Below are 22,942 nucleotides of genomic sequence, written 5' to 3'. Positions count from 1 at the left end.
GGCACGAGTAGTATTTAGTCTCAGCGTTCATGACAATAAAACAAACAGCACTTGGCAGCTTCATTGTACTTATTTTTTTGAATAAATCTAATTGTTGCACGAAAAAACTTTTTGTGTGTGTGTGTGTGTGTGTGTGTGTGTCATTATATCCAGGAAAAAGTTTCATTTCCATTCTGTGACCATTAATCCTCCAAACTGGAGCTTTTGCCGGATTTGGGCAGCGTCTCGCCAAGTTAGGAAGCGCGGCTGCGGCTGAGCCCAGAGCCGGCCAAGGTTTGGACCGGATCTAAAGACAGAGGAGACGCTGGATCAGAGCCAGACGGCAGAAAAAAAGTCTGGCCAGTGAGTGGACACAAGCCATATGAATCCACCGCACTGACAGCTCATGTCGCTGTGGATGTCGTCTTCAATCCCAGTCCCCGTCGTCTACAGCAGGAGCTTTTACTTTTATTGTGTCAGTACAATTGTAAATGACACATATTTACGGCGACAAAAGAAGCCCGTGCTCTTCCAACATCCTATCAGCCTCGCTTTGTTTTATCTCTGCCTGTCTCTCTTTATATCCACCTCTCCCTCTCCGTCTCTGTCTCCGGCTGCTGCTTCGCTGACAGGCGACGTCCTGCCTTCAATTACGCCCGCAGACTCTCTGACGAAGCACGTGGCGTGACGATGTCTGTTGTCAAACGCTACAAATCAGGCCAAGTCTGAGGGTGAGGAGACGCGCTCGCGGCCGTGAAGGCCGTCAGCCGATAAGGCTCTATTGATTCAAACGGATCGCGGCCCATCGCAGGGGGATTTATCAATGTGTCAATTGCTCACTAGCCGACCACAAATCACGAGTATTGTCCGGGCCTCGGGGGAATTTACAAGAAATCCAGAGGATTGGAGGGACAGCATGGGCGAGGATCCTCGGTACACAGCAACAGACCTGAGGGGGTTAAGTCTACACGTACAGAAACACGAATGATCGGTCTGACCGCTGTGTTAGGGCTGCGTTATGTTGATGATGAACCATCTTCTACCGCTTTATCCTCCACATGAGGGTCTCAGGGGGTCCACTTTGCCCGAAATCCCCAAAATCCCCTGGAGTGAACCCACACAGACACGTGCAGAACATGCAAGCTCCATGCAGAACGGCCCTTGTTCTGACCAGGTCATGAACCCGGGTCTACAACACTACACAAATACTCAGTGGTCCAGTGTGTAAGGATTAGTGGAAGCACAGTGGCCTTTGAATACCGCAAATGATGTTGTCCGTGTTCTAATTTCAATAAAAGCTTTACTTTCAAAAAGCAACAGAAATAAAGGCTGGACTATTTTGGGGAAAATATCTAATTGTGCTTTTCCTGCATTGTACATTGTATGAAGCGTTACCTCATGAGTTAAACATCAAAATATAACCTGCTCTACACTCCCGCTCTCCTCTGTCCCCCATTTTTCCTTTCACCACAACCGGGCGAGGCGCATGGCTGCAAAGTGTGAGTCGATCTGTTTCTGTCAGAGATCTTTTTCCTCTCCACTGTCAGATGGATAGCGTTTGCTCATTGTCTGAATTGTTGGCTTTCTCTTGGCTCTATAATATTGTAAAGGTTTTATATATTAAATAATAAAAAAAAAGAATAGCATCTTTCACTGACATTATAGTTTAAACTCTGGGGTCAGACATGCTCCATCAGCCGTTGCTATTTGCTATTTGTGTAGTTTCAGTTTTGATTTAGCCGTAACATTTAGACCTAGACAGTGAGAAGCCTATGATATATAAATCATTTTGACATAATAATGTCCATTTCCTGCTACTCTGCACAAAAACACCCCCTTTTCTACCTTTACAGTAATTTACTGACCAAACAAAACTAGCACAAGGAACAATTAACATTTATCACATTTCAACCACTACTCATAATTTGTATATTGCATATATATATGTATATATATGTATATACATGTAAACGTATATATATATATATGTTTACATGTATTATTTAGCCCTAATGTGTTAACATAAATATATTGAAATACTTTCTATCAGCCCATCAACCACTAACTTCTCTATGTTTAACATGAGCAAGCTTCTGTAAATCTGTGTTTTATTAAAAATTTTTTGTAGCAGAGAAGCCTGTGAGAGTGTAGGCGTGTCTGGGCCCTGACCTCAGAGAATTACCAATGTCTGAAGCCCCATTCAGTTCCTGAATAGCATGTAGCCCGACTCACTGGTGGGCCAAGGTAGTTTCACTGTTGTCAAAGACTCAAACAGCTTCAGGTCACTGCGGGAGCACGACGACTTAACGAGAGGTAAAGACTCCAAATGTTTGGAAAGGGTCTTTAGAAAGATTGATTGTACGGTGAAGGTTGTTGATGTATGAAACTTTTTTACTGGCACTTCATACACACATGGATGGAAGAAAAGTTTTGGTTAGAGGTTTGCAATATGACATATTCACATTTTCTCAAATGAGCCTGAATTTGAAGCAAAACTCAAATAAAATCAGATTTTTTTGAGTGAGCACTCCTCTTGGAATCCGTTACTCTCAGACACCAAAGAATACCAATTTAAAAACATGCGTCCCTATTATGATAAAATATCGATTCATCGATGACTAAATGAATCACCAACTATTTTGATGATTGATTATTCGATTAAATTATTAAAAGTGAATCACGTTGGTTTGTGGACATTTGAAAACATCATCATTTCCAGGTTTGGGAAACATTTTTTAACATTTACTGACTTTTATGGACCAAACAAATACGACCGATCAACCAGTTTACAAAAATAGTTGCAGCTGAAGTAGGGATGATCATTTCAAGCAAAAAAAAAAATGCTATTTGACAGCTACAGATGATTATCAGACAAACTTAAGTTTTGTGTTGTAAAACAATCTCCAGTGCACGACCAAGCAAGTGAGATGTAATGTGGGATTGCTTCTAACAAGATGCATTCAATGACCCCGGTAAGCAACCTGATCATTTCCGACAATGTCCTGTTACGAAGGATGTTTCAGAAGTTACATTTAAAGCTTTGAAAGAAAGTAGCCACACTTTGCACAAACATAAAACAAATCAGGGTTTTGGGATCGGACTGTGACAGAGGACAGAGGAACGGGCTCAAGATGCATTCATGAAACCTCTTAAATTTCATCGCTTCTGCAAACACCCATGCAGTCTAATAACCAAATGCTTAATGCTGCTGCTGCTGCTGTCACCTTGTGGTCATGAGGTCGTCATTGGAGAATGCAATAACTGTTAAAACACTAATTGGCTTTTTTATAATAAAAAATAAATAATCCAATAATTGAATATTCACGCCAAAATATAAACAATAATAATATAAATCAAAGGTGGTCCCTGAGACAAAAGTCTACTGCAGGTTCGGCATCTGTTTAAGGATCGTTAGCATGACAAAGTACAGCAACCGTTCCTTAAGACTACACAGACAACGGTGTTTTAATCACGTCAGAGTCAGTGCACACTAATGTTTCACTTAAGCCCAGGTTTATCCTCCTGGGCTTTACGTGTTTTTGTACAGAAACATAAACTTCACATGTCGAGCATTATGCAAATGAGGAGAAATGAATGCAGGCGGTGAAAAAAAAAACAACAACAACAACAACAACAACAATGCCCTTCAACGGCCTCTGCACGATCGCAAGAGATGAAGTTTCTCCCGATAAATGAAGTCAGTGAAGGAGTTCCCACGTTGGCCTGCACGTGGGCCAATTTACTTTGGCACCGTTCCCGTTTTCTGTCTCCCTTTTTATTCCACTGTCACAAGTTACAAGCAGCAGCAGCAGCAGCAGTAGCAGCAGCGGCGGCAGCAGCGGCGGCAGCAGCAGCGGGCCGAGGCCAGTGTGTTTGGTTTAAGGTGAAGGTTAGTGCACAGAGGTTGTGCCAGAGAAGCACGCGTGAAGAGCAATGACTGCAGAGTGCATTGAGCAGCGCTGGCTCTCGCCCAGAGCGCTGCAGGACCGATCTCCCAAACAGCAATAAGATCACTGCTGCGCCCAAGTGCCCTTCATCAAGATATGCACTGACACTGACAAGTGGGAGTCCGTCGACAACAATCCGGATGAGCTGCGATAAATAAAGTCATTTGTCAAGCAAATGTGACAAACTTTCACTATATTACAGAGGCTGGTTTCAAGCTTTATTTGCAAAGAAAAGGTGCAATAGACAGCTTTTTGGCTTGGACTTGTCGGGGTGATGTTAAAGATACTGACATCATCTCTGTTTGTATTAAGCCTTGCTTTCATGGTTTTATTTATTATTATAATAGAAAAGTGATGAATTCATTCACAGTCTCCTGATCGACTTCTAACTATAACCTTTTTGTATAAATATCTGATTGTGATTATGTTTTACTGAAAATTGTGATTACGATATGATTTGGAATGCTCATTTTTACGAAATTTATTCTAATTTTAATTAAAATAAGATGTTTAAAATGATTACTGTGTGATATTTGTCATTAGAATATGACGTGTATAGATCAGGACAATAGAAATATTTAGAAATTTGATTTAATAAAAATGAATAATACTATGCAATATGAGCAAAAACGATTTCCCAAACATGAAAAGTGCAAGTTTTAGAACATTTTTATGGTCTGAAATATCCAGTAAATTTACAGTATGTAAAAATAAACATTATTTAAACACCATACAATGTTATTTTGTAACTTGTGTGTGTAATATAGGCAAAAACAGGCTCTTCTGCTCTGACATTTATCACAAAATCACTGGCTGCAGCCCCGCACTCACTCAATATAACCGTTTATATTTATTAATGAAAGAAAAACATAGCGGATATCTTTACATTGAAGTAAACTCCCTATAGCTGCATAAAAAATGTCTCAGCTCAAAATGGGAACAAATGAAAATAAGTCAATAACACAAGGATGGGGGGTGGGGGGGGGGGTGTTAGGTGACAACAAATATCAATACAGGTGGAAACGACTAAAACAACAACAACAAAACGCCTGAATGACAAAGCAGAGGAATACAAATATTTACTTCACCCATGAGGAATAACAATCAAAATGAAATTGAGCACTCGGGCTCTGACTCAAACGCTAACACGGGTCCAGCGGCGTGTTAGCCTGTCTCTCCGCCACCACCGAGCTAATTAGACCAATAAACAATCGGCGCATGGAAGTCTTCCTCCCACAGCTTAACAAGGAGCTCAATCAATACCGGATTTCATCAAATCCACTGATATTGTTCCGTTCAAGTGAATGAGCTGCGCTGTAATGTGGCCACCTGTTGCTCTCAAACGTGCTACGTCCAACAATTAACAGCACACTGGTGCTAAATATGAAGCATTTGTTCAATTCTTTTTAAATAAACCTTTGTGTGAGCAAACAATGAAGTGAAAAGGGCAAATTAATTAAAAATAGAAGAGAAGAGTTGACTTTTTTCATCAAAGTTGTAGTAATTAGGAAGAAATAAATCTATTGTATAGTAAGTTCTCTATTCATCTCTAAAAACTAAAGATCTTTGTGAACTATTACAAGCTTTAATACATGTTTTGATTGATAGACAGAGTCACAGCCATAACTGAGCCATTAACTAAACCTTAAATATGTGATGAATAAATCATGACTCACTCACACGCTGCCTTACTGTATTTACTGTTCCTCTGTGTTTTATTTACCAGCCGAGGATGCGTCACACTGAGCGTATGTCGTGAATGTGAATGTGAAGCTGTGGAATTAGTAATTAGCCTGCTGTTCTGTGGATGAGAGTGTGACTGTGTCGTGTTAATCGCAGTCAAAAAATCTGTGTTCGTTAAAGAATAATGGAGTCAGGGTCAGGTCTGATGTACGACGTGTATCCGCCACAGAGTTTGTGACACAACGTTTGCATTAAACATAGATAAGTTAATAAAAACCTATACTGCATGTTCAGAGAAGTACAGTTCAGTTCATCTCACAGGCAAAAAACTACACATCATAGAAAAACAGCTGATCGGTAAAATGATGCAACAGCCAGAAACTGGCAGCGTGCAGAGTCTGGCTCCTGGTGTGACTACAATCAGCAGTACAGTGTGTCTCCCCCGTGGTCACTGTATCCACTGCTGAGCGTTTTATTTCACTTTAATGATGAAATAGTATAAACTTGATTACGTTTTCTGCTTCGTGTTTGAAATTCACTTGGAAGGATAAGCCCTGGAGATGTGTCATCGTGTTCCTGAGGAGGTCTAAGACTGGGAATCACGGGGTGCCTCGCGATACGATATCACACGCGATACCAATAACGATTCTGTGGTAATCAATAAATCATACGGCGATACATCACGATATCTGTCTCACTGAAGAAAACAAATTGTCTTGCTGTAAACTCACTCTCGGCGGGAAACTGGCAGGGAATGTTTACATTAGAGCGCCTTAAATCAAAAATCTAATATTTTGACCCACCCCTAAACAATACTACAGAAAATGCTCTTAATGTATGACAGATGAAGATATTTGTTGCTTAATAACACGTCAAAGTGCAAATAACTTCCAAAAACCATCCACTTTTACCTAAAAAACACCTCTATACCTCCCACAGTGAAAATATGTCATAAAAAGTCTGGGATATTTGAAGACAAGCCAGTTCACAGTAGTGACCAAAAAGTAAAACCACAGTTTTTGGGTCTAAAACTATTTACTTTTCTGTAGCTTAGCTACTCTGTTGAACACTATTAGCAACTTTAAGCTAAACGATCTGGTTCAAAAGTATAACTTTATATTAATTTACAGAAGATATGTGTGTTAGCGTTGTTACTGTGACTTTGTTAGCTTTAGCATTGTAATGCAAAACATGAACTTGATTTTTTAGAGAATGACAAGCGTCAAAAGCTGTTAACGATAGCGTTAGCTAAGCTAAACGGCTAACAGTAGCACTGTCTGTAAACATGAAAGGTCTCAGCCGTAGAGGACTGCGATAAAAATCCTAATAACGTACTTATTAACGTACTTTACTGTCGTTAAACTCTGGTTTCCTGTATTTTATCTGAGGACAGTTCATGTCGGGGCAGCGTTCAGCGTCTGACGCGTACAAACGCAATAATCACAGCAGAAAACTGTGTGTGTTACCACATCAGGAGGACAGAGAACAACAGGACATAGATGGACAACAGGGCCGTCTGTCCTCTCTGTTATCTGAGCGACTGTGCAGCCTGGAAGGAACCATGGGAAAAGGCCAGGAAAAAGGTGGGTCTATTGTCCGTGCATCCTGCTGGACGTGACTGACACTCATTGTTTTTTGCTCTGTTTTTTCCCTCAAACAATTTTTCTGGAAACATCCTAAAATGTACTGGACCAACACACTGACAATAAGACTATTGTTTAGGATATAATAGAGGCTTCATGCAGAAAAAGACCATGTCCAAATCTGCACCCACTCATTTTTAATCTTTCTACACGATGATGTATAGTAAAGTATTACATGTATACACAACACTTTTGTTTGTTGTTTGTTCATGTAAAGTTACATTTGAATGCTCTTAGAGTTCTCATAATATCCATTTTCTGCTGCTTTAACCTCTTTAAACCAATCCCAGCTGACCTACGGTCAATTTAGAGTGTCCAATTAACCTAATCCCCCAATCTGCATGTTTTTGGAGTACCCAAAGAGAACACACACACACACACACACACACACATTGGTCAAAACTTGTTTTTATCTTTTAAAGAGCATTGTTTGGAGTCGATGGTGAGATATGAGCAGTCAGGAATCCTGACATCCTCCCACTTCAGCCTTGATTTATTGTCTTTTGTGCCTTCAGCTGTGAAACTGTTCAATGTCTGTCTCCTGAGACACGGTTTGAAACTTTGACAGTTTTGTTTTCTGTCATCTGTGGGTCCACTCTTTTCTAATAAGTAAATATGTGTGTGTGTACGGACGAGGATTAGGGCCACACAGGAAAACAATATATGAGTTCTGACTTTAAAGTCAGAAATTCGGACTTTAAAGTCAGAAAGTCTGAGAATAAAGTCAGAATTTTGAGTTTAAAGTCAGAACTCAAATATTCTTTTTCCTGTGTGGCCCTAATCCTCTTCCATAGATAGATAGATAGATAGATAGATAGATAGATACTTTATTCATCTCACAGAGAAATTCACAGTATGTGTGTGTGTGTTTTCTTCAGGTACAGTTTCCTTTTCCTGGAGCAGGAATGAGCCAAATATTAAAAGCTAACTTCTCCATCAGTGACGTGGAGCTTTGTCACTAGAAAGTGAGACTTCCTGCTGCATCTTTAAACCACACAGTGACATTGGAACAGAGCGATTAAGACAATAATCTGTGTCACGTCGTCTTCTGATCTGTTGTTTTTATAAATCTATCGATTCAGCCGCAGTTTTGTCTTTCTTACACCGTCTCACGTGACCTGAATGACTTCCTTCACCCGAGCGCGACGGAAGACAAAAATAGTTTCCCGTCTGGGGAATAATGGGATTATCTGAGGTCTGACGTTAATTACTGTCATCCACATCTTGGAGTATGAGAATATGAGAGGACAGTTGTGTTATTTTTACTCTCAGTCTGTGCAGAGTGTAGGAATTCCCAGAAAAACAAGAAAATATCCTGCATTTCTGTCCACGTTCAGTGATTTTTAAAGAAGAAGAAAATAATAAACAGTAAATAAAATATCTTCAGCTCCGACCACAGTATTCTGGGAATAAGTTTTTTTTTTGTTTTACCTATCAGCCTGTCCTCTCACCTTTTCTGCAGAAGTGTTCTTTTGTTGTTGTTGTTGTTGTTTTTTAATGAACGAAGCTCAGAGCTGTTTTACGGTTCCACGAGAGCAGCTGTCTGTTTACCGTCAATACGGCTGTGAATCATCACAACAACGCACATAAACAACGCAAATAAATAAGGATATGTTTAGTCACTGAGTCGGGGTTAATATCAAACGCTGTACACTCTCGCTCTCTCCATTGTGTCGTTTAATATGAAATACGGCTTCACTTCCGATACGTATTTGACATTTTAATGGACAATGTTGACTCGAGCATTAACGGAGACCGATTTCAAACAACAACAACAACACGACTCACTCACATCCTTCTCTTCTGTGTCGTTCGTCAGAAAGAGTGAATAAAGACACCTGTGTCGTAATCACTCACACACAACAACAACTTACACGTGTGAACACAGTCAAGGTTTATACAGCAGGGGGAAGTTCAGGGTGAAACATCTGCTTATTAGCGTTTAAACTTCCATTAGGAGGATTTTTAATGAATGTACCAGTTATTATTTCCTTTAATTGCTTCATTGATTACGTGTTTGACCTACACAGGATTAGAAATGAGGGAAACCAGATTATTAAAATCACAAGAAGACTGATGTGATCCCAGTAAAGTAGTTTATTTTTCATAGTAAAACCCAAACGAGGTTATTTTTCCGTTGCGTGGATGAAAGGGAAACTCTGTTGCTTCTGAATCACAGTTTTTATGTGATTTAAAATGAGAAACACACTGAAAACACATTCATGAACTGATTAGTCTGCAACAGTTGTGATAAAAACATTGAATCGTGGGAGATTTGAACGATTTGAATGATTTTCCCGGTCGACACGAGTCGTTTGAACTCGTTAAATCGTGGACAATTCACTGCCAGATAACTCCTCTGATATCTTAATGATGAGAATAATAAAAATGATATTTTTTTTGTTTTCTCGAGTGCAGACTCGGTGAGCGGGAGAGAAATCTCCTGCCGTGTGCTCGGTGCCTCCGTGGCTCATCTTTAATCCCTCTCTATGAACCTTGCGGCTCAGTGCCAACTTGACCTCCACATCATAAGCCTATTCATGTCAATCTGACATGTAGTGCTGATGGGAACAGATCCACTTTGCCCTGACAGGAACAAGGGATCTTTCTTTTCTTTTCTTTTTTTTGCCATAATGAACACTCCAGTTCTTCCAGTCGCTCGCTCGAGGCCCATTTGAATAACGAGAATGAGACTAACTATGTTTAATAGACAAAGAATTCAATCAATGGCCTGTCAATCACATATCTATCAGCTGAGGAAGAGCGTGACCATTAGACTGAGGTTTCTGAGCGCAGCCTTCTGGGTTTTATTATTAATATTATTATTATTATTATTATTATGACGGCGCCGCCATTAAAAAGCTTTTGTTTTCCTTGTGTTTCACTCGTCTGTGTTGTAGTGTTAGTTACAGTGTTACTCTGTGTCCCCGCTCGCCGCCGCTGAATATTAATGCCGTCTATGCTAATGGCCTTACACCGGCTGAGGTCGAACAAGCTCCTCCTCTGAATGTTAAACCGCCGCCTCATTTGCATACGCTTAAGTGTCAAATTCCCCCACAAATCATCTGCCTTTCGTACGCAGCTGCACCTCCTCCCTCCTCCTCCTCCTCCTCCTCCTCCAGAGCCACAGCACGGAAACAATGTGGTCACAGCGTATGCATGGCATCAAATCCACATCAAAGTCTGTTTAGATTGCCAGGTCACAGCGGGTTCACGCGTGGTGTAAAATGAAGGTAATGGGATGGCAGTCAGCCTGGTGCAGACACACACACACACACACACACAGCCGGGCAGGTAATAAGTATGAACGCAGCCAGGTAATAAGGTTGAGATAGAAACAGAGCCGGAGTCATGACAGGAGCAGCACTGTTTAAGCTGCGCCACAGTTATCAGTTCAAAGGTGAGCAGACAAACACACACGTCTGTCTTTTTGTGTGTGTGTGTGTGTGTCTTTAGTGTTTAACGCCTCCTCATTTCCATATATGTGTGTGTATGTGTGTGTGTGTGTGTGTGAGTCCATGTTTTACCAAAACAAGAAGAAAAAGAAGCTTCAAAGGAGACGAGTCTCATCTACATCTAAAAATAAAACGTATTCCTCTGGTGATCAAATGTAAACAACACAAGGTCACATGGAGATTATTATGAAACCTGAGGGCAGAAATTACACAAAACTCAATTAGCAGTCATGAGTTAAATCACAAAAAGTATTTCCCGAGGTCGTCACAGATATAACACCAGTATAACACCAGCATAACACTGGTATAACACCAGTATAACACCAGTATAACACCAGTATAACACCGGTGTAACACCAGTATAACACCGGTAAAACACCAGTATAACACCGGTATAACACCGGTATTAAACCAGTATAACACCAGTATAACACCAGTATAACACCAGTATAACACCGGTATAACACCAGTATAACACCAGTATAACATAACACCAGTATAACACCGGTATAACACCGATATAACACCAGTATAACACTGTATACATGTATAAAGTAGAACAGTATCTCTGATTTTCCTCCCAAGTACCACCAGAGGAAGCTGGCGTACCACTGGTTGGTACACGTACCACAGTCTGAGAACCATGGGAGTAGGAAGACGGACAGATTTTGGAAACCGATTTCCAGACGCTTCACAGCCTCAAATCCACATTATATTCTAAGTGCAGTGTCACTTATTATAAAATAAGTGATCTTTACAAAAGTGATCAACACGTCTATTTTTTTTTACTAAAAATGAAGTCTAAATTTATTCTAAACGTCTTTAGTTTTCATGTAAATGCAACTTTCCCTGAATAAGTAACTGGTAATTAGTGGTAATAACAATTCATTTGATTAACATTTGATTAATAATAAAGAGTTAATATTACCCACAGTTGAGAATTTAGTGAATTTAATTTTAATTTACTCAACATAATTGGATTGAAAACAATGCAAATTGTTAAATTGGTAGATTTTATAAGTTGTTTTTAGGTTGTATCTGAATATTTCCAGCTCTTTATTTATATCTAAATTTAATTAAAATACTAATTTACTTTAATTTTAAGCAACCTTTTCAAATGTTGGTCACGAAAAACAAGATTTATAGACGGACAAATGACCTTTGGGGAAACAGTGACTGTAAAAAACTGACCTTTGGGTACAATTAATTGATTATTCTTCTAAAAAATAAAGCTATGTGCATATTAATTCATTAATAATGAATGAAAATAATCCTCTTCTGCAGGACTGATATCAGCCAGAGCTCAAACAATGAGCTGAGTAATCACTTAGAAGACCTTCAGATGTTTATTCAGTTTGATCGTCAATTAATTGATGATTCTAAACAAACTGAACGTCACTGGCTTTTATTAACGTGTCAACATATTCACCTTGAGCCTTTGAGGGCGGCGGAAACATTTATAATCTCTTAACTCTCTGATATTTAATAGACAAAAAAAACAACAAAAAAAGAAGGAGAAACGTTGATTCATTGAGGAAAAGAACCGGCAGATTAACGGTGGAGAAGGATTTACAACAGAAATTAAATCAGCAACTATTTAGATTCACTTATTTCTCTTTTATCAAGGACTAAGAACGAAAGATAAATATTCTGAAAGATTTTAGAGATTAAATGTTGATTCAAATCTCTTTGATTTATGAGATTGTGCGACGATTGGACAAAAACAAGACACAAACTTTGACACACAAAAGAAATGTGTGTGGACGTTTCTTTTTTTACAGTTTTCTAAGACTTTCCAGATTAAACGATTCAATCTGTAATCTATGCATGTGTAAATATTCATACACAACATTCTAAAAGTCTTGTTTTCCAGTTATTGATAGTCGTATGTTGTAGTTTGAGGTCTGAAGAACACAGGACATTTAGCATCCTTACCTCTAAAACACTGTAAAACATCAAAAATGAAACGTAACTTTTCATAACGCCACATGAACATCAGAGGATGGATTTCTCTTTGTGCCTCTGGATTTAAAATGGTTCGAGAAACACAAAAACTGATGCAGAAAATTGTCCCCTGAAAAAGTTCCAGGTCCAAGAACAGCGTGAGTAAAAACAAAACACACCCGAGTGTAATTCTAACGGCGTTTTATCTCCCTCCCGCAGGATTACCTGCATCAATCCTGTGCTGTAGATGTCACACAGAGAGATAACAAGTTTCCTCTGGAGGTATCTCTGTCTCCTCCAAGTGTCAAGTCCTCGAGTCCCGCGTCTGCCGGCGTGAAGACGTGAAGTGCACCACCAGCCAAGCACATTCAAAAAAAACAGCCCACTGTAGGAATGAGCCAAATGTTCTTACACTGATTTAAAGATAAATCTGCCAACGGTAGAACTGATAGACTTCTTAAAAGTAGCTTGTGAATCTTGTTACTTTCAGACTGTAATGTGCCTTTAAAACAGACCAAAAACAACAGATTTGAGCTACAATATAAAATACAAAGCAAACAGAAGATGTGCAGTTGTTCTTACTCTTAAAATAAGAAAAGAAAATCTTGTAAGATTTCATGAAAAACTATAGTTTTAGCTTGTTGCTGGTTTAAAATAACAACAGTTTGTGGTGGAAGACTTCTTCAACACTCTCTAAATAAAAATAACTCGGAGAGAACCAGGAGAGCCACAGACTACAGCCACTCATTGTGTTCCTGTGGCCAAAGAGCAGGATGTCGAGAACGTGCCGAGCTATTCTGATCCTCAACAATGGCCTCGAGGATTAGTATTTACTCAGATTATAATAATAATTCAAATGAGGCGGCTGTTGCTGTTTCACTGAGTAACCAGGAAGCTGCACCATCTTTAAACTGCTAAAAACAACACAAAAGATGTAAGATTTCTGAGAATAAATGTAATTAATGTTCATAATTATGTTTTCACTAAAAAAATGCCATGTTTCTACAGAAGCCCTGAATGGACAAACCAAACAACTGAAGGGAAACTACACTCAAATAAAAGAAATGACTTATATTCAGACACTTTGAATGAACTTAACTCATTTAGGTGTTAAATAATTGTGACACTCGTCTTCATCTTCATCTTGACATCAGAGACCTGATGTTTAACTTTTAGGCGTGGGTCAAATTTGAGAGGGTTTTCTCCACGGCTGTGATCATAGTAAATAAAAACTGCTCAGAACTAGACTCAGAAAACGTGGCTGGCCTCGTGTTTTTGGCACAAAAACAACCTTTAAGACCAAATATGGCCAAAGTTGTTTGTAATTGCTGTTGGAAAGTTGTTAATTAAACTGTGCACTTTGATTTATTTTCACAAGACAAATTTAATTTAATTTGTTTGGATCCATTTGTGTTTTTGTCCAACGGTTAAAATACTTGTTAAAGATCACCTTTGAAACAGGAAGTCAGGAGATGTGGGGTGTGGCCCTGATAGTTTTACTTGTGTGTCAAAATCTAACATGTTCAATAAAGAGGACATTTAATTTAGTGCCTATAAGCTTAATTATTTCCTTTGACCAAATGAAACTCTTTTAGTATTACTACTGTTTATTAATAGCTTCATGTTGTATGCCCTCTAGTGGACAGAACCTGTAACAACCACGCGATGTTAAGTTAAAATGTATTCAAATTTGAATATAATTTTAATAAAAATAATAAGGAATGGAATTATATCCCTGGTCAAAATATCGATTTGGTGACTTATCGCCGTCCGTCCTCGTGCTGTGCGATAATCGATACCCGAGAGCAAACATCGATATGTTAATCAACAAATGAAGGCGCTCTAAAGTTAACAGTCTCACTCGCCGGGCGTCGCGACTTCATGTCTCCTCACGGCGGCGCTGCTGCTCAAATAAACGAGGGGAGTGAAGATAACGGCGGACAGAGAAAGCTACGTGAAGAGATTCTCCATCGTCCACGTTTAATACAGAGACTTTATGCACTTTGTTCTCTACAGTATGTTATGAATAACTTTTCCTTTGTTTTCCTTCAGTTATAGACAGATATCGCAGCTTATCGCTAATACGATTGTCTTGCGATATTCGCGCTGCATCAAATATAAGTCACGTCGTCATTAATGGAGGAGAAAAGTCATAAATCAAAGGTTATTTGCTGTGAAATCACCTGACTTTGACAAACTAACGCCTCCATGTAGCAGCTACGATGCTAACAAATACAAAAAAAGAAAAAACAAAGATATGGATCTGTTGAGCGGGCGCTGGCAGCAAAACCTTGATGAAATATTTAAGGAAGAATCCAGCAGCTGAAACAGTTCAGGCCTCAGAGAAGCAGCCTTAACTTCCTGTTTTGTAACATCAGCTTCATCATCATCATCATCATCATCATCATCATCATCATCATCGTCACCCTGACCCTCGCTGACAGCAGACGCAGCAGATTGACCCTTCACACACACCTGTCTCTGCACAATCACCTCGTCTTTGTCTCACTTAAGGCTAAAGTAAGTCATTGTACGTTGTTTATTTCTCAGGATAATTACGACATCATTTCAGTAAAAGTCTGGGCTCAGTTGTGCGAGCGCTGGTGGATGCAAACAAATGACTTAAACACCAGCCATTTATTTCACCCCTCTCTCTCTTACTTCTTCTTCCTCATTATATTCATCACCTGCATTTTAATCAAACAATAACGGAACATGCGACACAATCCTGCTGCTGACGAGAGACCGGGAACAAAATAACTAACGATATTATCATTTTCCTTCCTATTTTACAAGGAGATGAAGGTGAAGTGATGTTTTTTTTGTGCTGTATATAACACAAATGTCTCTGGGTGTGTGGGTATGTGTGGAGCGGGGAGTTGAGGTCCACTGGGGCTTAGACCACTGCGTATGAATAATGCATGAGGACCGGGGCCGTTGCATCTCAGCAACATTGCTCTGCTCTGCTTTAAGTTGCCGAGTTCCTCTCGGGGAGAAAGAAGTCAGCATCGCTGCTGCTGCTGCTGCTGCTGCAGTAACTCCTCCCAAAAGCAAGACAAAAACAACACAAAAAACAACATTTTCCCTCATTAAATCTATTTAATATACGTAAAAACTCCTCTCTGTGGGAGTCCAAAGCCTCAAAGAGCAAGTGCTCACTGAGATAATTGTTGGAGAGAGGATACATCAACTCATACTGTTACTGTATCAGCATCTTTTTTTAAAATGTGAATAATTCCTCTTTGTTTCAGTCGCGGTTGTTCGATAACAACGTTGTATCGTGATGCAGTTTTCCTCAGTATCGATAGAACGACGGTTCAGTCGCTCACAAGCAAGCACACCGAGATCTTTGGTGTCTTAACAATCTTAACGTTCACTCTTTAATGATCTGACATTTTATCGCAATAAATAATCAAAATCTGAACTTTGTTCACGATGAAATCCTAATTTCAGGCTTAATTCTTCTGTTTAAATCAACCAATGAACTACTGACAGATCAATGAATGAAGACAATAATCCCTGTTTATGTCAATCTGCCTGGATTTGGACATTGTTCCCTGCAGATATACATGTATGTGTGTGTGTATATATATATATATATATATAGATATATATATATATATACATACATGTATACATATATATGTATATACTGTATATATACTGTATATGTATACATATACATATACATGTATATATGTATATGTGTACATACATATATATATATATATATATATATATACATCCCATAACCTGACATACAGTGGAGAATGAACTTTTTCTTTTAATCTAAGCAAATGTGTGTGATCACAGCACAGATGCTGTGGACATATGTTCACTGTGGAAATCTCAGTGGGGATCAGCCAGGGTTCAGTCACACGCACTGAACATGGCGACAAACTGACGTTTGAAGTTTTTTTGTCATTTTTTTTATCAGTATTGATTTAAGTTCATCCAAACACAGAGAGAAAGAAGAGAGAGAGACAGAGGGACAGACAGACAGAGAGACAGACAGAGAGAGAGAGACAGACAGACAGAGAGAGAGAGATACTGAAACTCTTCACAGAATGTAAACCCTCTGCATTCTTGTTGGTCCTGTTTGTCTTGAACTGTTGCATGTTCTGATAAACACGTGCAGTATATGCAAATATTCTAACACGGAGATAAATAAATATTATGCAAAAGCACAAAAAACCCGAATTATTTTAGGTTTTTGTTAATATCTAAATGAAGTTATATGATATATAAGTGATCATATATATGAGCCACGGGAGAAATTGCAGAGATTTTGTGAATTAAAACGACTGATTGGTCATTTTTCTCGTGTTTCTGTAGTTTCTGCCTCTCCAGGTGACTCCGCGTGGATGTGGAAGTTAATTGGCCACGTGAACGCGTCTGCGCCACAAAAATCACGCCTCAAACTTTAATTGACGGCTGTTAAAAGAGTCGCCGGTTGATCAGAGACTTCACGCCGGAGCGTGTTTACTTTCAGCTGTGGAATGTTTGGCACTTTGGCTCCGCGTCCGCGTCCGCGTCCAAACCTCCGGACTGACGCACCCTCGTCTCTGTCTCCAATCCTTCTCACATCCCATCCCTCCCTTCCCCGACACCGAACCCCCTTCATCCCCGCAACACGGGGCTCCACGCCGGCACTGCGACCCTGAACGGGACCGTGCGGCAGCGGCTCCCTCCTCTCCTCCTCTCTCCTCCTCTCCTCACCTCTGTGCGCGTCTGCAGCCGCTTGTTCATCTCGTAGATCCGGTACTCGGGCTGGACCATGTAGGGCGAGTGTCTCCTGTAGAAGGGTCCGAAAGGAGACGAGTAGAACGGGTCGTGGGTCGGGTTGGACATGGTGGCTCCTGGCGAGGCGCACGGCGCGATATCAACATCCAGCGGGAGCGGCGGCGGCGGCAGCAGCGGCGGCGGCAGCGCACATGGGAGCGCGGCGCTCTCCCGGTAAACAGCCCCAGTGGGAAGCGGCAGCGGCGGCAGCAGCAGCGCTGTCGAGGCTGAGCTGCACTCTGTAAGTTGGCCTGCCTACTTCTCTGCTATAGCGTGGTGCTGCCTGAGGAGGAGGAGGAGGAGGAGGGAGGGAGGAGGGGGAGGAAGCGAGGGGAGGGAGGGAGGGAGGGAGGGAGGAAGGGTGGTGGGGGTTTAGAATTGAAGGAGGAGGAGGGAGGTGGTTTCCTGTTCCCTTAAGACCTACACTCAGTTTTGCATTCTTGCAAAGTTCAAGTCAGATCTGTGTATGTGTGTGTGTGCGTGTGTGCGTGTGCACGTGTGCATGTGTGAGGTTGTGTATGTGTGTGTGTGTGTTTATGTGATTCACAGTTTTTAAATGCACATGTTTCCATTTACACTGACACTGATGACCTCAAAGAATGACTCGTCGTCCGGTTAAGTCAAGTTTTGTTCACGATTAAAGACAATAAATGATAAATAAGTGTGTTTAGTTTCTATTAGAAGGGATACTAAGGGGTTTTTTTAAGGTAATTTTCACACTTAATAATCTCCGCAAGACTCGTTATGATTGGGGTTTGGTGGTTGCAACATTCAGCCGGTCAGAGTTTTCTTTCACACTTTCGCATGAAAACCTTTTGAATAACGTGTTCCCCTCCTCGCCTGAGGGGGGCGCTGCATCAGGAACGACTGAAGGAGAAGACGAAGAAGAAAACTCACTCATCTGTCGGTTAATGAAGACCATTTCTCCCGGCTATCGTTCAACATGCGTGTATGTTTCAGTTGTGTTTACCCACAATGCCCTGCGCTGTAGTCATTGAACACGAACGAACCCGGACTTTCTGAGCAAACGAACGAGGGTTCGATTAAGAAGGAGCTGGTGTGAATGCAGCGTCAGTGTGGCCGAGTGTGTTAACCGAGCACTCGCTGGTTCTTACTGAGAAAGAAACACGTAGAAAAACAGATTTTATCCACTCAAAAACTGACGTTTGTAAAAAACACTCCCTCTTTGCACCAAAGTCCGTGTAAAAAATCAACGGTTTCACATCACAGCACACGGGCCGCCTTCATCAGTGAGTTCAAATGTGTTATTGTGTGACTGCTGTGTTTGAAATCCTTCGTTAAGATTCGACTTAGTGACACAAACGAGGCAGCAGATGTCCAGCAACTCACGAGCAGTTCACCAAACTGTCTAACTGAATGAAAGCGGCACAAATATTAATGTGGAGTTTTATGAAGTCAACCGTTTCTTTCTGTCTGTTGTCGAGGGTTCGATGAAGAAGGAGCTGGTGTGAATGCAGCATGAGTGTGGCCGAGTGTGTTAACCTGAGCACTCGCTGGTTTTTTTGCTGGAGAAAGAAAAGTGTAGAAAAACTGATTTTATCCACTCAAAAACTGTCTCACCTCATGAAAATATCTATATACAGAGCGTTCTCCATCACTCATCTATCACACCCATCCAGGCACAACAGCAGCAGCAGCTCAGTTACCAGTGCCTTGCTCAGGGACAGAAGACGACGACAGCCCACAGCACGCGCGACTACTCGTCAGCGTTGTTGGTAACCACACTTTCAAAAAGCCAGAACTGTCCCTTTAACGGTGTGGAATCTGTATTGCGTTAATACCGACTAAGCCCTCTTGTGTCCAGTGTTCACAGGCATTAAATAATTCACGCAGATCAGACAAAATGCCAACACCATCTGCTGCGTTCTGCCCGCGTCTCACTGTGTTTTCGTGTTTTGCATTAACAATTAAAAGGAGGTGAGAGTGTGTTTGAGCGGAGGGTCAAGTGTCTTCAGCGCTCACGTTTAAATCTCACTGACCTTGGATTAAAATGAATATCTGTATCTCCTGTTCAGGCTTCTGTGTAAACCGCAGTTCATCGTCATGACGCTGCATTGATTATGTTGCTGCTGATGGAAGCAGCTGATGCCGGATTCTTCGTCCTTGCTCAGTTATGCATCAAGTGGCATAAGTTGTGAGTGACAGCCCCACAGGCTGTAGACTAAGTAGTCACTCAGAGTTGAGACCGTAGTCAGACTAAGACAGTAATCGGCAATCGGACAACTTGCAGAGTCCAAGTCTAGGTGGCGCTGTATCCCTTCAGTTTCCTGTTTCCTGACCTTTACATCGCAGGAAAAACAAAACCACAAAACGGCGAGATGGATCGCGTTCTAAAGCATAAATCTAAGTCTCGTCGTCTTCTTCTCCACCATCGTGCTGCAGTAGTCTGAGTAATCGGACTTTGACTCACATTATCCAGGTATGTTAGTCCGACTAAGACTAGCTCGACTTTAGTCACAGTCACGTGTTTACATGCAACCCAATTATTGTCTTAGTCTGACTAAAATCAGACTTTTAGCACGTTCCAGAAAATGAGGCCAACGTAGAAGTGCCTGAAACATGTATTTTCTCAAATGACCACCAGGGGGCATTTCTATAGATACGAAATATGAATTTCTTTAAAATGTCTCTTTTCAGAATAAAGGCTCTGAATTCTGCTTGACTTGCGTTTGTGAAGAAAACAGTGAAAAATCGGATTTCTGAATGAATCAGATATTAATGCTGACGGGCCAGTTTTGGCCCACGAGCCGCCAGTTGCTGACCACTGATCTGCACGATTTTTTGAAAGAAAAACTAAACGAAAGAGAAAGAGTGACATTAGTTTTCAAAATAACATGAAACCCTAAAGCCTACATTTCTCTACAAAGGAACAAAATACGACTCATAAAAGCATAATTCTGAGTATTCTCTGATTTCTACAGATAAATCTGTTAAAACCTGAATCTGGAACGCTGATCAAACGTGTCGGTGCTTTCAGAAGTGCGTGTGCATGCTTTGCCTCGCTGGTAATCCACCTTTGTTCATCAGCCACTGTTCAGTGGTACTTCCCTGAATGAAAAGGTACTTATGAGTGAGTGTTTGTCGTGTTTTCAGCAGCTTAAGAATACACACTGGCTTTAAGTGACTTTAAGATCATAGTCAAGGTTGCTGCGCGGCTAATCTTACAAAAAACAAAAAACAACAACAGTGTCATCTACAAATCCTCAGACGATGGAGTACTTTTTTCACACCATATGTTGAAGAGCACTGACGAGCTGCTCTTTCACTATAATTACACATTTTACACATTTTTGTCTGAACTTTGCTCCATGTTCTATAACTTTGTCGACCTCCAAAGATAAACTTTACTCATAATTCATTTTAATGGACACATTTTGTGACATTCAGTCACAGATGATGGTTAAATGCATGCACGTGTGGAGATTTTCTTCACATATTATGTCACACATGTTCCACGCGGCACATGTCATGTTTGTGTCACTGACATGTCGAATTTTTAAACAGGATACAGCAGCGGGAAATCTCTTTTTTAATCCCCACCGCCCCCTTTTTTTTGCATATCAGTAAAGATTGCCTCCATGTTCTGCTGCTGCGTGACAGATTAAGGCCCGGGCTGCAAAAGTAGCCACCGGAATCTAAAAATAAATAGACACTCAGACCGAGCATAGCGGTGCGACCGAAATCTCACATTAACTGTCCACACTGGGAATTAATGAACAGCATTTATGAAGAGTCTGACTTTTAATCCAAAATGGCTGAATGTGTGTGTGGGGGGGAGGCTGTCTGAATCGAGTGAGATAAAAGTTGTAATCCAAATGCCTCAGGCATCTGGTCGGGTAATTAAAAAAAAAAAGTTTGAAAAATCTATTAATAAACCTTTAATTAAAAACTACATTTTTAATATCTCAAGACCTTTTCAATTGACATTTCTAACAGGATTTGGTGTTCGCCTAAAGCGCTTACCACTCGAGTGTGGCTGCAATACAATACACAGACGAGAACAGCTCATTTAACAGATTTCTATATTAGCGTGGTTGTGTTGCACAGACGACTGTAAACAGCGGCTTCACACGTGAGGCTGCGCTGCCCACTCTCTTCTCTCTCTTCTGTCTTTTTTTAAACGCACCACGTTGGCTTTTCCTTCACGATGGTCTACAGTGAAGCCGGTGCAGGTCTGTGCTGGTCTTTGAAAACAGGGGAAGCTCATTTCAGGACCAGTAACCCTCTTATTTATGCATAAATTCTGCAGAACGAACAACTTAGAATGAGCATAATTATGTAGAAGTGAAATGCTATAATAGTGTTTTTATTTAAAATAACGAAAATGCGTCTTTATCTCCCAGCAAATAACGAGCAGCTATTTGTCCACAGAATCCACACAGGAGGCTGTCTCAAAGTGGCTCCGCCTTTCAGACAGTTCCTCCACTCATCACGCAGGAGCCCAGTATCTGAGCCCCGCCCACTGCTCCAGTGAATCCCAGAGAAGCCGAGCTTCCATGGAAGCGGCGTTTTTGCCACAAATAAACCGTTCTCATCTGTTAACACAGGGGTGTCAAACTCAAATGACCGGAGGGGCCAATGAGCATCTAGTCTGGTCATAGCACATCAGAATTTTATTTTAAGGTTCATTTTTAAACATTACAACAAATTACAAAAAATTCACAGTGAGATTATTTACTAAGATGAGAGTTTATTATTTATTGTATCAGATTTATTCATGTAGGAACTTTATATGATGCTGTGTCTTGTTGTTCTACAGTACGAGACAAGTATGCACACAAGCTGTCGTTAACTTCCTCTCTGCTTCAGTGACTCCCAAACACTGGGTCGGGACCCACAGGTGGGTCGCGGGAGAATTTTTTTTGGTCCCCAAACAAATTTGCAGAATTTTCCCCATCACTGTAAGTCAAGATTTTTTTGTGTGTAAATGCACACATGTGGTGTGTGTGTGTGATGTGGCTGTAATTGTGCAAAAATGTGCTCTTGAGGTTATTTATCATGTAATTTAGGCCACGATCGTTTAACCATCTTTAAAAAGTGGGAGAACATACGGGAAACACGTTCTTCTCCTCTGGTCAAGACGTTCTTGAGAAGGTTACTGAGGCTTTTTAAGTCCGGTATCACTCGGTATTTCAGTTGCTTCGTGGTTACTTTGCTGGTGTAGAAGTAGCTTCTATAGCTGTGTTATTGCAGCACAGCAGACCAAAACATAAACCATGAATTAAACATGTATTCTGTGAATTACACATGCTGCACCATTGTTACCAGTGAAGCCAGTTTGATGTCACATCATAGTATAACACATTTTGTACGTGTAGCACCTTTAAAGTCCTCCCTGAATACACGTGTTTTTACTACAGTCGCAGCACAATTAGTTTAATTTAGAAAGACTCGAGTAACAGGTGATGGTAGAAGAGGCCAGGATTACACTCCTCACCTAACACGAGCACATCCTGGTGCCTCCGCGGTCATAATTCAGTGTGTTACT

General features: G+C 40.7%; 1 protein-coding gene across 7 annotated transcripts in view; it reads right to left on the bottom strand.

Annotated features, from left to right (window-relative positions):
- Positions 1-17,684, bottom strand: part of ldb2a (LIM domain binding 2a) — a 97,228-nt gene extending 79,544 nt beyond the window's left edge. For 5 of the 7 annotated variants that reach the window (XM_058650136.1, XM_058650137.1, XM_058650134.1 and 2 more), the window contains exon 1: positions 17,371-17,684. In XM_058650136.1, the coding sequence (XP_058506119.1) occupies positions 17,371-17,502 (132 nt within the window). In that variant the 5' untranslated portion in view covers positions 17,503-17,684. The remainder of the gene's footprint in view (positions 1-17,370) is intronic. The other 2 variants (XM_058650135.1, XM_058650140.1) reach the window with 1 other exon arrangement.
- Between the last annotated feature and the right edge of the window lie 5,258 nt (positions 17,685-22,942).

Source organism: Solea solea, chromosome 14, assembly GCF_958295425.1.
Source record: "Solea solea chromosome 14, fSolSol10.1, whole genome shotgun sequence".
Taxonomy (NCBI): domain Eukaryota; kingdom Metazoa; phylum Chordata; class Actinopteri; order Pleuronectiformes; family Soleidae; genus Solea; species Solea solea.
This window is presented reverse-complemented; position numbering and strand designations above follow the sequence as displayed.